We start from the raw sequence: 15,331 nt of genomic DNA on the forward strand, positions 1-15,331 counted from the left end.
TAAAATTTTGTGTTCCCTTTTTCCCCCCCTTATTTTTCCTCTCTTCTGACTCTAGTCATTGAGCCATTTTTGGCATCCCCATACTTCAACTTTTTTTTAATTTAGTGTAATGGAAAATCTTTCAATCCCAAATGTTTTCAGTTGTATTGGATACTCAACATCTTTATCAATAGGTTCTGAACAATATTTTTATTGATTAAATTAATTGCTATCATCAAAAAATACCTCATGATACTTTAAACATGGAAGAATTATATATGGCATTCTTATGTGCAAGCATTTAAGGATAATGTGAGGTTATGGTCTTCTGTATCATTAAGTAGAATACATGAAACTATGATATTATCGAGCAAAAAGTAAATTTACAACAAAATCAATTTCTCCTTGATAATTAAATAGACTCTTTGAATACATCTGGGCTGCATATTCACTTTGTTAAAAAAAATATTGATAGCGATTTCAATAATGTGAATCTGAGAGACAAATGGCATATACAGGTAAATAAAATGAGCTAATTTTAAAAGAATTCATGAGCTATTAGCCATCAATTTTTTTTTAGGTTTTTGCAAGGCAAAATGGGGTTAAGTGGCTTGCCCAAGGCCACACAGCTAAGTAATTATTAAGTGTCTGAGACCGGATTTGAACCCAGGTACTCCTGACTCCAAGGCCGGTGCTTTATCCACTACACCACCTAGCCACCCCAGCCATCAATTTTTAAGAAGCATTTCATTCACTCCCAAAAAAGAAAACAAGAATTCTACCAAAATGTCTGTAGTTTAGGATTTTTCAAATGAACATTTTAAAGGCTTAAAACATATTTTACAAATCATAAATATCACCTGTAACATTGCCCCAGAGAATAATTTAGCATGTTTAATGTTTTCCTACCTTGTATCAATCTTGATTACATCTCTATTTATCTGTTGTTTGATATAGATTCTATATTTTCACTTAATGATGTAAATAAGGGAAAATGTTTTTTCTTAAACTAAAATGACTTCCCAAACAAAATCTTTTCTTTATATCTCATTCTATATTATGAAGCTTACTACAAATCAGGTTGATAACTTTTCCACAGCATTTGGCTACTTACTTCCTTTGGAGATACCTCAATACCAGATAGAAGTTCCACTAGCCACCACCCTCCCTGTCCTTTCTGATTCTCCCTAGGTTCTACTCACATCCCTATAAGTTCCTAAACCAAAATGTAAGATCTTGAGGACAGATTGACATTGCTTTGACATTTTTATTACTAGCAGTTTAGCACAGTGTTTGGCACGTTATGTTTAATATATAATTTTTCACTCACTCATTCCTTTTTGCCCTAGAATCTTAGAAAGGAGTGATAGTAAAACTAAACATCTGCCAAAGTGTTAGATAATATTCATTTTTTGCTCTGGCATCTCAGAAAAATCAACTTCATGACATAGCCAATAAAGAAAACACATAAAATCTTCCAGCATTCTTGTTATTAGATGAGCTGCCAACAAGCACTAGGCCAGACACATGTTATGATAATTAATTGAAGCCTTTGTTGGCCAGCTTGATGACTGACAGTCAACTTGGCAGTACCCTAATGGAAAGAGAAAGAATGATCACTTTACTCTCCCTATGTTCTTATGTTGCTTATTATTATTTCTGGGTCCATTTGAAATAAAATTTCTAACTGTGGTCCTCTGGTGAATAAACATTCTCTCCTCTTAATTCCACAGAATATTTACATAATAGCTTCTCATAATTACGGTTTAAATTTTTATAAAATAAAATACATTTTGTAAAACAAAAAATCACAAACTTCATTTGAAATGCTGATCAGTTTAGTTCTACCTCAATGTAGGTTTAAAACTGATACAAAATATACTAAATTATAATGAAGTTTTTGTTTAACTGCTAATAAAGAATGACTTTATTACAGTTGTTCTTGCTCTCTTTTGTGTTAGAAAATGCTCTTGCTACTGAGGCAAGATGAAATATGAAATCAGTATAGTTGAACTGGAAAGACAAAATAGCCCAGATGTACATACCAGAATGGGGCAAATAAGAATGGGAATTAAAAGATCTCACTTCTATCCTGGATTCAATGAATAACTTTTGAAGGGTTATCTTCTTGCTTTTCTTCATTTTTGAAGAAGACCATGACATCAAGGAAATGATGCCATGACATGTACATGAATTGGATTTGATAAGTCACCAGCCTCATTTTCTCCTGCCTGGATATGGAAATGGATGTGAGGTAATCAGGCTTAAGGGACTTGTCCAAGGTCACACAGCTAGTATCAAGCTAGATTTGAACACAAGTCCTCCTGACTCTAGCTCTGATGCTCTTTCCAAAGCACCACCTAGCTGGTTAGTATGATTTTAGGAATGTAAGGAGACCATTATTATTTATTAAACATATACCAAGTACTTGACATTGTCTAAATGCTGGAAATTCAAATAAAGTGCAAAAGAAAATCCCCGCTCTCAAAAAGTCTACTATCTACTAGAGGGGAAGATATGCAAACAACTTTATACAAATAATATTAAATTGGAGATAATCAATAGAGCAAAGGCAATAGCATGAAAGGGGATTACAGAAGGTGAGGCCTTGACAGAGATTTGAAGAATATCAAGGAAGTTAGATGGTGAAAATAATAAGGAAGAGAATTCCAGGCACGGGGAATTTTCAGGCAGATGAAAATTCTCAGGGTCAGGAGATAGAGTCTTGTACAAAGATCAATTTGAACAGAGGAGTTTATATTTCATGCTAGGGGCAAAAAGGAGCCACTGAAATGAATTCAATGGTAGGGAGAGGTGCAGTGGATATATAGTCCATTGGATGTATAGTCAAACTTGGATTTTAGTAAAATCAATTTGACAGATGAGTGAAAGGATGATAGTCAAACATCAGACCCCTCTGAGTCTCTGAGGCAACATGGCATGGTAGATCAAGTCCTAAATTAAAAACCAAGAGAACTAATTTCAAGTTTATTTTTATCAACAAGTAAGTGGGTGATATAGGATAGTTTACTTAAAATCTGTGAGTCACTTGTGACTTGAAAAATCAGGAAGTTAGAAGTTTCCCTTCATTGTCAGCCTTGTCACTGGTCTCAAATTGTAAATTTACTTTGCAATCCTCCATACTGAAGATACACATAATCAGATAAATTGCTATATTCATTATTTGCTTATAATTTTTCCATTTCCATAATAGCTATTTTTTCTTGAAATGTGTCCTCCCAACTGTCATTCACAAGATTTGTCTAGAATAGGAAGGAAGTTCAAAGGACATCCAGTCCTAATCCTTTATTCTATTGATTAAGAAAATTGAGGTACAAGGAGGATAAGAAACTTGTACAAAATCATACAGTGTATAAGCATAGACAATAGATTTGCATCCACACTCTCTGACTCCAAAGTCAAATGTCCCTTTCACTGTGCCACTGTCCCTAAAAGTAAGAAAGTAGAATAATCTCTTTTCATACTGCATTCATGCTTCCTAATGTTATAAAACTATATACCAAGCTGTTTGAAAATGAAATTCCTCTATTCCATTTACCAACCATCTATTAATATACTTCTAATGAAAAACTCTTAGCTAAGCACTAATAATACAATAATACAAAAAAACAAAACAAAGCAAAAAACAAAAACAAAAACAAAAAGAACAACCAAAAATCCACAACCAAAAAAGCCCCAGAACCAAAAATGCAGTGTTCCTACTCTTGAATTGTTTACCTACTCTTTGATGGAATGTAGCATAATAAAAGAAATATACATATAAAAATTAGAGGAGTAAATGAGAATTGACAGTTAAAGGAATCAGATAAGACTTCTCCAAGACAGGGAAACATGAGTGAAGCCACATGCTCTGATATCTCTTTTGTCCACTGTGCTTCTGATCTATATTTTTCACTCTGTGTGCAGGAGTTGAATTAGATAGTATGACTTCACAGAAATCATCAAAGATCTAGTGTTTGTAATCATTCATGCCTAAAATATTCTAAAGTATCAGATCCCAGCTCTGATGCTTACTTGATGTGTGACATTGGGTAAGTCATTTAACCTCATTGAGCTTCTGGTTCCTCCTCTGTTAAATAAGGGTTGTGCAAAATGACATCTGAGGTTTCTTCCAGTTTATGGTACATGAACCTAGGCTTTTTAAGTATGAACAGACTAACAGATCTGAGAAGATACTCACTTGCAGCTTTGCATGCCCTTTTTTGATGTTTTGAGTGAAAAAAATACTATGAGTAGGAGCAAAAATAAGACAAATTAAAAAAATTAATTCCATACTTTTGACATTCATCCAATGCTAATACATGTGGATGGTCATCTTCTGACATTGTGATGACGGCTTCTCTGTTAAAAGCTCCTGGTCGATTCTGGTCAACTGTATGTCTTGTGATGGATGATGCTGTAGAACTGGTCCAATAGAGGGTATCCCAAGCTCTATGATAGGCAAGTCCTTCAACAGAGCCAACATCTGTCAAAGAAAGGAGGGAATTTATTTTTTGACTTAAAAAACTATACTTCTGGAATAGAGAAACAAGTATGACAAATGCATATGCCGATATATAAATTCTCAGCTGTTTTATCAAATTCACAACTTAAATGAATATAAAATTATAATTATTGTGAAGCCTAATACAAATAGCATTGGCAGCTGGTTTTGCATGACAGAGCACAGCTGTGAACTGCCAACATATGTCATGAAGATATTTTCTGCAGAACTGTATAAATGAATAAAGCAAAAATTTGCTTTCAAAAAGTTCAATGACTAAATAGTTTTTAGTTTTTGGAAGCTAGCTGTTTTCTTTAATTAAATAATGAATTCTTAACATGTTTTCAGTGTTCACATGTCTTTGTATCACATGACAATTACTTTCTTTAACTATATATATTCTGAATGAGTTTTTCCCCTTGACATTATACCTAGAATTGTGAAAAAGAAAAACAAACAAGTTCCCAAGTCTTCAATAAACATTGGTTGACTATTGAAAAGTTTCCTACAGTAAGTGCTTTATTCTGTATGAGTAATGGGATATAAAAACAAAAAGCAAATGAAATTAGTAGCCATCAAAGGCATACCTTTAATGTTGTCAGAAAAAGATAAATAGTAGTCCACGAAGTCCAATAAATAAAAGTGACAATGTGAAGAACAAAAGTAATTATTTTTTACAATTATACACCAAGCTTGAAGGGAACAGACTATGGCTGTTGCCTTAGTTTGGGGCCTTATTTAATACATAATATGAGAAATGTAGAAAAAATTTAAATATGTATACAAATTTCTTTTCCTTCATTTGATAATCCTTCTGTTTTCTTTAGTTAATTCTAAACATTTTTTTTCATTTTCTCTTTAAATTCTCCTAGACCCCCATGTAGCATGCAGATGATTCTGAGTTACCATGGGGTATAAACTTTATCTGGTCCTACAAAGACATTAAGATGTTGAGTATTAGCTCCATTGATTGGACTATACAAGTGATATCTAAGGGCAGAGAAGACCATCACAAGATTGGCTATATAAGGTGGTGAATTTTATCTACCAATATCTACCAGTTATCAGAATAGCATATAAAATGGTGAGATGAGTAATCCCATAAACACCACCACAGATTTTTATAGTATTGAAGTTTTTAGCCCACTGAATTTTTAAAACTAACAGCTTCTATTTTAGATGGTATCTAGGAATGATGCTGTTAAAAAAAGTTCTTTAATCTCTGATTTTCTATCAAGAATCTTAAATAACTAAAATGAGTTAATCAAAATTTCAAAAAGCAGGATAAGAGGAAAAGAAATGTTTTCAAGCAATTGGCAGAGTTTAAGGTACAAGGAAAGTCATTCAAGTTTTTTGGGGCATGCATTTTTTCTGGAATTAAAATGCTTCCTTCATCCTTCTCCCTTTTCCCCTTCCTCCCTTCTTTCCTTTCATCCTTCATTTCTTCATTCCTTTTCCTTCCTTCCTTTCTTCTTTCTTTCCTTCCTTCTTTCCACCCTCCCTCCTTTCTTTTTTCCTTTCTTCTCTCCTTCCCCCCCCCTTTCTTCTTTTTAATACATGTCTAATACAAAGTGCATAAAAGGTTTTTTTTTAGGACTTTGCAAGGCAAATGGGGTTAAGTGGCTTGCCCAAGGCCACACAGCTAGGTAATTATTAAGTGTCTGAGCCCGGATTTGAACCCAGGTACTCCTGACTCCAGGGCCGGTGCTTTATCCATTGTGCCACCTAGTTGCCCCTAAAAGTTATTTTCAACGCAGAAATGAGTTTACCTACTTGGCTTATAGAGAGGAAAGGAAGGGGAAACAGAGAAGCAACAAGTATTTTTTAATGCCATTACTATGTGGTAGATATGGTGCTTAAGTGTTTTTATAAGTATTATCTAATTTGAACTCATATCAACTCTTTCAAGTAGGTGCTATTATTATTATTATTCCCATTTTATAATTGAGGAAACAGAGGCAGAAAGATGTTAAGGAACGTGCCCAGGGTCACATAACTAGTAAGAATCTGAAGCCAGATTTGACTTCAGGTCTTCCTAACTCCAGGACCAGTGTTCTATCAAATGGCCAATCTAGCAGCTTTACCAAAGTTCATTAATAAAAATTTTTTTTTGTCAAAAGAATGTTTGTTAGTTTCTTTGCAATTAAAAAAACCTACTTGGGGTGGATAGGTGGCGTAGTGGATAAAGCACTGGTCCTGGAGTCAGGAGTACTTGGTTCAAATCCAATCTCAGACACTTAATTACCTAGCTGTGTGGCCTTGGGCAAGCCACTTAACCCCATTTGCCTTGTGAAAACCTAAAAAAAACCCAAACCTACTTAGGGAATCAATGAATCATTTTTGCTGGTACATTTCTGTATATAATAAAAAAAATAGTGAGATTTAAAGACTCCTTTTCCTGTTAGGGCTCTAAAGAAGTTGTAAGGACTATGATAGATGATGCAAATAGAATATTTACAGGGGCATCAATTATGTTTACAGAGAAATGATGCACTTTGAAGAATATTAAATTTCTACTGTCATTGTAAAATCATTTTTCTTCATTAGTCAGTCAGGTAGCAAAAATGGAGTTTTAGGCCAGAGACAAAATAAAAATATAAGCCATGATAATAACAAAAATTGGCCAAAATAATTTTAATGTCTAAGTATTTGGATGCTATGTTTTTAGTGGGTAACAAAATGGCAGAATTAGTTAATATGATAGTGTGAAATATTGGGAAGAACAATGGATTTTGAGTTTTGAAGGTTTGTTAAACCAAAACTCTGCAATTTACTACCTCTGTGTCTTTGAGCTCCAATTTCCTCATCTGTTAAAAAAGGAGATTACACTAGATAATGTCCAAGGTCTCTTCCAGTACTAATTCTTTCAGTTATAAGTGAATTGGTTTCAAATACCAAATCACTGATTCCACTGTGCAATGTCTAGTTCAAAATAATATTGGTGCTGCTGAGTTGAAAGGAACTGAACGGAATCAACAAGTATTCTCAATTCTCTATTCCCCTATTCATTAAGAAAAACAAAATAAGAAAAGGTTGAGTCACAGATTATTAAAGGAAGTATATAATCATTAACCTATCTACTTTCTGAATTTTCCCTTTTCAATGACTTGGAAAGATCTTCCTTCTGGTTATGTTTCCATGCCAAGTCAGCAAGGAACCACTTGGTGTAACCCCTGAGATGAAGCAGATGCTCCTCTTTTATGGTTGATCTATTTCCTGGATTACTGGCATATAAAATGCCTCTCTCTGTCCAGGTGGATTCGTCTTTGTTTTATTTTTGTAGTAGATGACAACCTGGAAGAATACTTAATCACAATCTGGTGTTAGAATGAAAAAGAAAAATAATTCTTTGAATCTTTATTGTTTTTAAAAAGATTCTCAAAATAAGTTTGCTTTCTATTAAAAAAAAAAGTCTTGACAAAAAACCACTCAAAACCCTAATAAAAACATAACTCTAATTTTATGAAGTTTATGTTAGGAAAAAAATTAAAAAACAAATCTGACCAATATGGCTATTTAAAAACAACCACCACACCAGCCTTCTGGATTATTACCTTGATGTTCCAAGAGAATTCCTAAATTGGTTAAATAGGCTTACTAAAAAGTAGTTCAGTATGTACAATTTGATGTGATAAGTTTTTAAATAAAAATGCTTGACTGCCTAGCCAACCAGACCTGAAATATATAGTGGAGTTAAGAAGAGGAAGATGAACTCTGATGCTAAGAAATTCACAACCATGAAGAAGATTGGGGAGGGAGTTGCCAGGATCTTGGCAGTTTGATCCCCTCCCACTACATCAAAAGAATTGCAGAGCTAGCAAAAGAACATATCAAGTGAATGAGAAGAGATCTCTGTGATTGCAGGTTATGTAAAAGAGCAACATGAGACGAGAAATTGCTTTAGCAAATTCATTCCTCTGTCTTTAGTTTTCTAAACTGTGGGATGCAGGATGGAGGGTGGGTTGGTGTAAAAGTCACCTTACAGGGAATGAAGCAATGTCCAAATATTTTTAGTACAGTTCCTGAAAATATATTTGTTATTTATTTATTTTAGTGAGAAACAAGTCAATGAAAGTAAAACTAATAAGACATTTATTTCAAGTAAAAATGAATCTAGTGCAGAATATCTAATATCATATGGACAAAATGAGATCAAATTTGAATAATTATTTGTCATATTTCAAGGTAGGCTCAATTTCTATAGGCTCATGACACCAGTGAGTTTTGTCATTGAACAATTTGTTCCACTTGTAAAAGAAAGAGGGAAACTCAAAGTTCAATGATTTTGGTATGATATCTAAATATATGCTATTTTAGCATAAATCATATTGGCTATTATAGGACAATAAAGTATCTACCAAAATAAATAGAATTTTTAAAAATTGAAAATAACTCAAGGATATTTCCAATTGTTGAGAATTTCCAAAAATTACAGTTAAATTTAATTGTCAAATTTTTATTGCCTCTATGTTTATAAAAAAGTAAAACAATATCCCTTTCTTACGGAAAATTGCATAAGTAATTTTAAGAAAAAAATATACTAGAGCACCTGAAACTAACACAATCTAAGACAATAGAAGCAGTTTAATTAGCAGAAATAAAGAAGTATAGAGTTATAGAGCCATATCCATAAGGTAAAATCTTCTATATTTATCACTGGAATTCACAAGATACCCTTATTGAATGAGAGGAAATACACTTCTGTTGTTTGGGTTTTTTAAATCCTGTAGAGGTTAATACCTTGAAGCCTAATAAATTATACTGAACTCTTGAAAGTGAACATACAGAATATGTGGGGGAGTAAAGATTTTTTCCTAGAGAAAACAATAGTGTGGTATTTGTGATATCAACATGGATTTCTAAATTATGTAAGTATGCTGAAAAAATAAGTATGGATAAGAAACCTCATTCAACCAGAGAGATGCTTTCTTCTAATTAATGCTTCTGGAATCATATACAAATAAACTCTGACAGTACCACTTGCATATAATAAGGTAAGAAGGAGAACTTTCCATGTGTTGAAAGACCTTTGTAATCAATTGATAGAGAGAATAAAACATTTCAGTTTTCAATGCAAGTGGATGACACAGCAAATGTGATCAAAGGTCCTTATTTGATTATATATGCAAACATTGCATTTGGAATCAGAGGACCATGGTTTGAATTTCCCTCTGCTACATCATACATGGGTAACTTTAATAATAACTATAACAATGTTTGTCCTTCATTCTCAAAGAAGGCCATGACTTCAGGGATGTGATGTCATGACAAGCACAATTCATAGGTTCTAGTGACAGTGAGAATGCATCTCTGCCCATACCACTCTCCTAATCATGTTACAGCTCCTGAAATTTTAAAAAATGAGATATTAAGTCATATCCTCAATATTGAAGAATAACTACCAAGAAGAAATCTAGACTGCTACATTGACTCTTCTAGGTCAACTGAATTCTACACTGGTGATTGCTCATTTTAAGTTGCACATTTCAAATGTTCAGTAAATCTTATTTACAGACATGTCTCTTCTAACTCAAATTTTGAAAACCTTCTCTTCAACTTTTTAACATTTTAATTTTCTATACTTTTATAACTGAGCCTAGAATCTAGCCCAAGGGTTAACATTCCCTAAGTGTAGTACAGACACTGCTGGACCTTCGACTTTCACCAAAATTTCAAGTCAAGATGTTTTTCTTTCACCTCTGCTTTCATGGTCAAAAGGCTCCTGCTGGCCTGGGTGTGTAGAGCCCCTCAAGTGTTCCATCTATGTTCCCTATACTCCTGAAATTTTTTCTCCTCTCTCCATTTCCTACCTGTCAAAACTATCCCTGCTTTTGTTTTATTCCCTTTTCAGTTATTTTTCAAGTAGAAAAGCAGAATGCATTGCTTCTAGGAAAGCATCAAATAGACAAATAAATAAATAGTTATTACATACTTATGATGTGATAGATATTTGTCATCTGGTTGCAATGCTCTGGGATATCTCTGACTTCTTTATAACCCTAAATTAGGTACCTTTCATCCTCTGCCCCTCATACACCAAGCTCTTTGAGGATGGGGCTGTCATCCTTTCTCTTTGCATCCCCAGCTCCTAACAAGGTCCCTAGAGCATTGTAGGCACTTAATAAATGTTTATTGACTATTGTCTAAGAGATGTAAAGAGTCTGGTTAAATATCTTTTAAATTTTTTCATTTCTATTCAGATATGCACAGACCAATATTTTCTACTTACTACAATGTACTAAATAGACACCAGAGCTTTTCATGAACATGTTTTAAAAGAAGAAAAAAAATCAATAAATATTTCTCATTGAAAGCAAAATAAATTCAGTCATTAATCTTTCTAAAAGTGTAACATTTGAAACAATGATGTTCATTCAAGGAAACTGAAGCAAAGTCATTTGCTCATCTATAGATAAACTAAATGCAATTTTAATGAAAATATTTGGGACATGTTCATTTTGACACCAATTTGGAGATTAAATGCTTCAAAGAAATAGCAATTTGGGACAATAATATTCCCTTAGTTCTTTTAATTGTGTTGGAAGGAAGCAAATAATGAAACTGATGTTAGCAAAACAGAAAGGATAAAAGATATCTATTGAGAATTAGATTAAGAACCAAGAAATTGATCTTTCAAAAGTAGATAGAATTTAAAAGCTTAAATATTATAATTTAGTAGATTATCTGAAACATTAACAATTTTAGAGGAGGCATAAATCCATTTAACTTATCAAGTGAATAAATTTAAGGAATTAATGTCATCTTTCTTGGATAATTATTAGTCTTGTCTCCTTTGATGTCTTAAAATATTTAGATATTTAAGCAATTATAAAACCAATTAAAATGGACCTTCATAAAATATATGTGCATGTACATAGATATATCATGCACATATAAATATATATGTGTATATGTATATATTTATATTGCAAAGCAGAAATTTAATTGCATAAAATTAGATAGAGAGATTTAAGAATACAACCAAAGGTTACCAAATATATTTTATGATAATGTAAGACTTAACTACTAATGTACAAATACTACATAGGTAGGGCAATGTCTGATACTTCTGATGTCAGGTGAGCTGCACTTTTTAATTTCTAGGGGGTTCTTTATAAAATATGGATAAATTAAAAAAAAGAACTCCCCATTCTAAGTTTAGGGATTTCAATCTTTCTTCAATAAATGTAGTAAGGCAAGAACCAGACTCATTTCCATATTTTGTCATTAAGCACTTCATTAGGCTGTACAACCCAAATCCCTAAAATCAATCCCAGTTTTAATGTTATTAGAAGAAACAGTGCAAAATGGTTGAAAAAGTAGTAGATATGAGGGAGGCTATTAGAAAATTAAAATGTTAGCAGTATTTTTAAATTTGATTTGATAATGAAAGGAGGAAGAAATTAAGAGGTATGGAAATGGAGAAAAAGACAAATATAGGATAGAATTAAAAAGAGATAAAAAGCTAATGAGGCAGAGAAATTGAGAAAGATTATTCCAAATGGTGGGAAGAAGAAAGAAAGGACTTCATTCAATGTGTCAGGATTTCATGGATAAAAAGAAATGAAATAAGTGCTGGGAAAAAAATAAAGAAGATGAATAGAAAAAATAATGTATGGGAAAGAGGTAAAGGTTCTTAACATGTGAATGAAAATCTATGTCTATGTAATTACAAAACTGTAATATTAATGTTGTAACTTCGAATTTGAGAGAGACAACATGAAGATAAAGGGTCTGTCACAGATACAGAACCTGAATTCAGGTTCCACCTCTGACACTTTCTGGTTGTATGATACTGGGAAACCACTTAACCTCTTTGTGACCCTGAACAGTTGTTAGTCTGCAATAATGGAGAAAGTTGACATAATGAGGATTCACTTAAGGATAAAAAAAAAACAGTAGTCCAATCTTTGAATGTGTGCTCTCTATCTATTAACAGTATATTGATATACTGAGAAACTGTTACCATATCTATTTTAATTCTTGATAGAAATGAAAACAGATATCATGAAGATATCTGGTACTCCTCCAAAAAGCAAATGAAGATATTGGTAGTATTGGATTCAAAGTATACTCATACTTCTACCTCTCCAGTTATTCTGAACAGAATAACTGTATTTCTATTTGACTAATGAAATAATATACCTTTATGCTCTCTTGTCCCTCAAATTCATTATTCATATAGCTATCAAACCAACTTCTCTTATTCTTTTAAGATTCATTAAAGTAGATTTTTTTCTGTATCTATTTTATTTTATTCTTCTCCAACTAGCAAATAGGTTTATAAATCCCCTTGAACTCAGTCTTTCAATCTCCTTGATTCTTTGAATCTTCATTTCCATTACACAGTTGACATGATTTCTCTGGATCTCATCTTTACAAAGCTATGTTACACTATTATGGTTCACCATGTTGCTATCCTCACTAGCCACAATCTCTTTGTTCAGATATTTTTACATTTCCTTACTCTACTCTGTATCTACCTTCAGTTTAAATAACTCTGAGGTGTCACCTCACACCTATTAGATTGGCCAAGATGAAAATAAAAGGAAAAATGATCAATATTGGAGAGGCTGTGGGAGGACTGGGACATTAATGCATTGCTATTGGAGTTGTGAACTGGAAAGCAATAAAAATGTTAATAACCTTTGACCCAGAAATTCCAATTCTAAGTCTATTTCCAGAAGAAATTATAAAATATAGGAAAAGTCCCATATGTTCCAAAATATTCATAGCAGCTCCTTTTGTAAGTGGCAAAGAATTGGAAATTGAGGGGATGCCCATCAATTGGGGAATGGTTAAACAAGTTATGGTACATGAATAGTATGGAATATTATTGTTCTATAAGAAACCATAAAGAAAAAAAACCCAAAAGAACAATGTACATATTAACAACAACATTGTGAGATGATCAACCTTGATGGAAGACTCTCCTCTCAGCAGTTCAGAGAACTAGAACAACTGTATTATCCAGGCTATGGATGATGCAATCCCCATCCAGAGAAAGAAAAACAAAACAAAAAAAAAAGGAAATGTGCATAATATATATATATATATATATATATATATATATATATATATATAGTTTATGTTTATATCCTTTGGCAAATCTTATTAATCACTTTGCAGAATGTCTCTTTTCAGTCTCTCAAACAGATGTTGGTACAAAAACTAAAGTTATTTTCATAGTGATCATTTTGTTTATATTTATTATAAATATTGAAAAACTAAGCAGTATTCTACCATCTTCTTCATAGGCATTTAAAAGAGCCTCTTATTTTGCTGTGAATTAGTAACAACATACGTCATCTTCTAATTCACATTCCTTCCTTTTTACATCTCATACTACATTCCTTTGCTTTGTCCTATTATTCAGTTTTCATTCCTTCTCCATCCTATTTCAGGGGTGGGGGCGGGAACGTTGTATCTAAAACTCCCAAAATGCCATTTCCCAAATAAATTGAAAAAAAATCAGCTTCCTTTTATTCTAGTCCTGTCTCTTTAAAGTAAGAGATTTAAGGGAATAGAAATTTAGTTTAAAGGGACCTTACAACCTGTTTTAAAAGTTTGAGCTTTGTGTAATATGAAAGAAATTACTCCTTCTAAAGATAGCCCATTCGGTTTGGGATTACTCTAAATTTTAGTTTTATTTATTTTAATATAAAATCTGCCTTTATGAGACTTTTTTAAAACTGGATGCCAACAAAAAAGCATTTAACGTTATTTTAGCTTTTTAAAGTATAAAAGTTCACTGAGACTTTTGAAAAACCCCATATTACTTTTAATTTCTACCTTTGGGGCTGACCAAAACATAATGCTAGTTGGATCATCCAATGCAAAAAGTAATTGATTTTTTTTTACTTTACATAGGTTTTTTATTTTTTTAATTGATGTTTTACTTTTCCAAATACATGTTATAAAAGGTTTTATTAGCATTCATCTATATGCCTATGCATATTTCTAAGTAACAAAATTTCCTTCTACCCTCCTCTCAGCGGTGAACAGTCAGGTCAATATTGTACATACACATTTGTATTAAGCATCTTTACAGTTTAGCCATTTTGGGTATGAGGACAAAAAGTAATTTTTAATGATTTAACATCAATTTATTGGGGGGTCTTCAGTAGGATACTCTAGGAATCAGACTTAGCTCTGTACTGTTTAACAGTTTTTATAGATGATTTGGATAAAGACATAAATGATAATTATAATAATTCATAATAATAGCTTATATTTGTATAGTGTTTGATATGTGACAGGCTCTGTGCACTACATGATTCATATGAACTAAGTGATTTACAAATATTTCGTTTAATTCTCACAAGGTGAGCATGATGGCATATTTGTAGATGATTTAAAATTTTAAAGAATATGGTAAATCCTGAATGAAAGAGTAAGGAACCAAAATATCTTAATAGACTATAGCACTGGGCTGAATCTATTGTCATGAAACTGGTTATGGATAAGTATAAAGTCTTCCACTTATGTAAAAAAAAATCACCATTATAAGATGGGAGAGGAATGGTTATACAACAGTTGTTAAGGGAAAAAAATCTTCAGACTTTAGCCATGTGATTCAGCAGTCAAGGACACTAATATCATCTTGGATTGCAATGATAGGTAATGATCATTGATAGTTTTCAGTACTTACAAACCATCTTTTAAAAGTTCATGTTCAGTTCTCAGCCATTTGGTTTAAGAAGTGTCCTGAGGAAGTCAAATGAGAAGGTAAAGGGTCCTGAGTCTATCATAGGAATCTTAGATGAAGGAATGAGGCATGCTTAGGTCAGAAAAAAAGAGAGGTCAGAGAAAGTATGATAGTTTTTTCCCAAATATTTTAAGAGATTA

At 32.5% G+C, this 15,331-nt stretch overlaps 1 protein-coding gene across 4 annotated transcripts in view; it reads right to left on the reverse strand.

Annotated features, from left to right (window-relative positions):
- Positions 1–15,331, reverse strand: part of LRP1B (LDL receptor related protein 1B) — a 2,479,914-nt gene that overhangs the window by 460,745 nt on the left and 2,003,838 nt on the right. For all 4 annotated transcript variants that reach the window (XM_074215080.1, XM_074215079.1, XM_074215078.1 and 1 more), the window contains exon 42: positions 4,276–4,465. In XM_074215080.1, the coding sequence (XP_074071181.1) occupies positions 4,276–4,465 (190 nt within the window). The remainder of the gene's footprint in view (positions 1–4,275; positions 4,466–15,331) is intronic.

The sequence above is a fragment of the Macrotis lagotis genome, chromosome 1, assembly GCF_037893015.1.
Source record: "Macrotis lagotis isolate mMagLag1 chromosome 1, bilby.v1.9.chrom.fasta, whole genome shotgun sequence".
In the NCBI taxonomy this organism is placed as follows: Eukaryota; Metazoa; Chordata; class Mammalia; order Peramelemorphia; family Peramelidae; genus Macrotis; species Macrotis lagotis.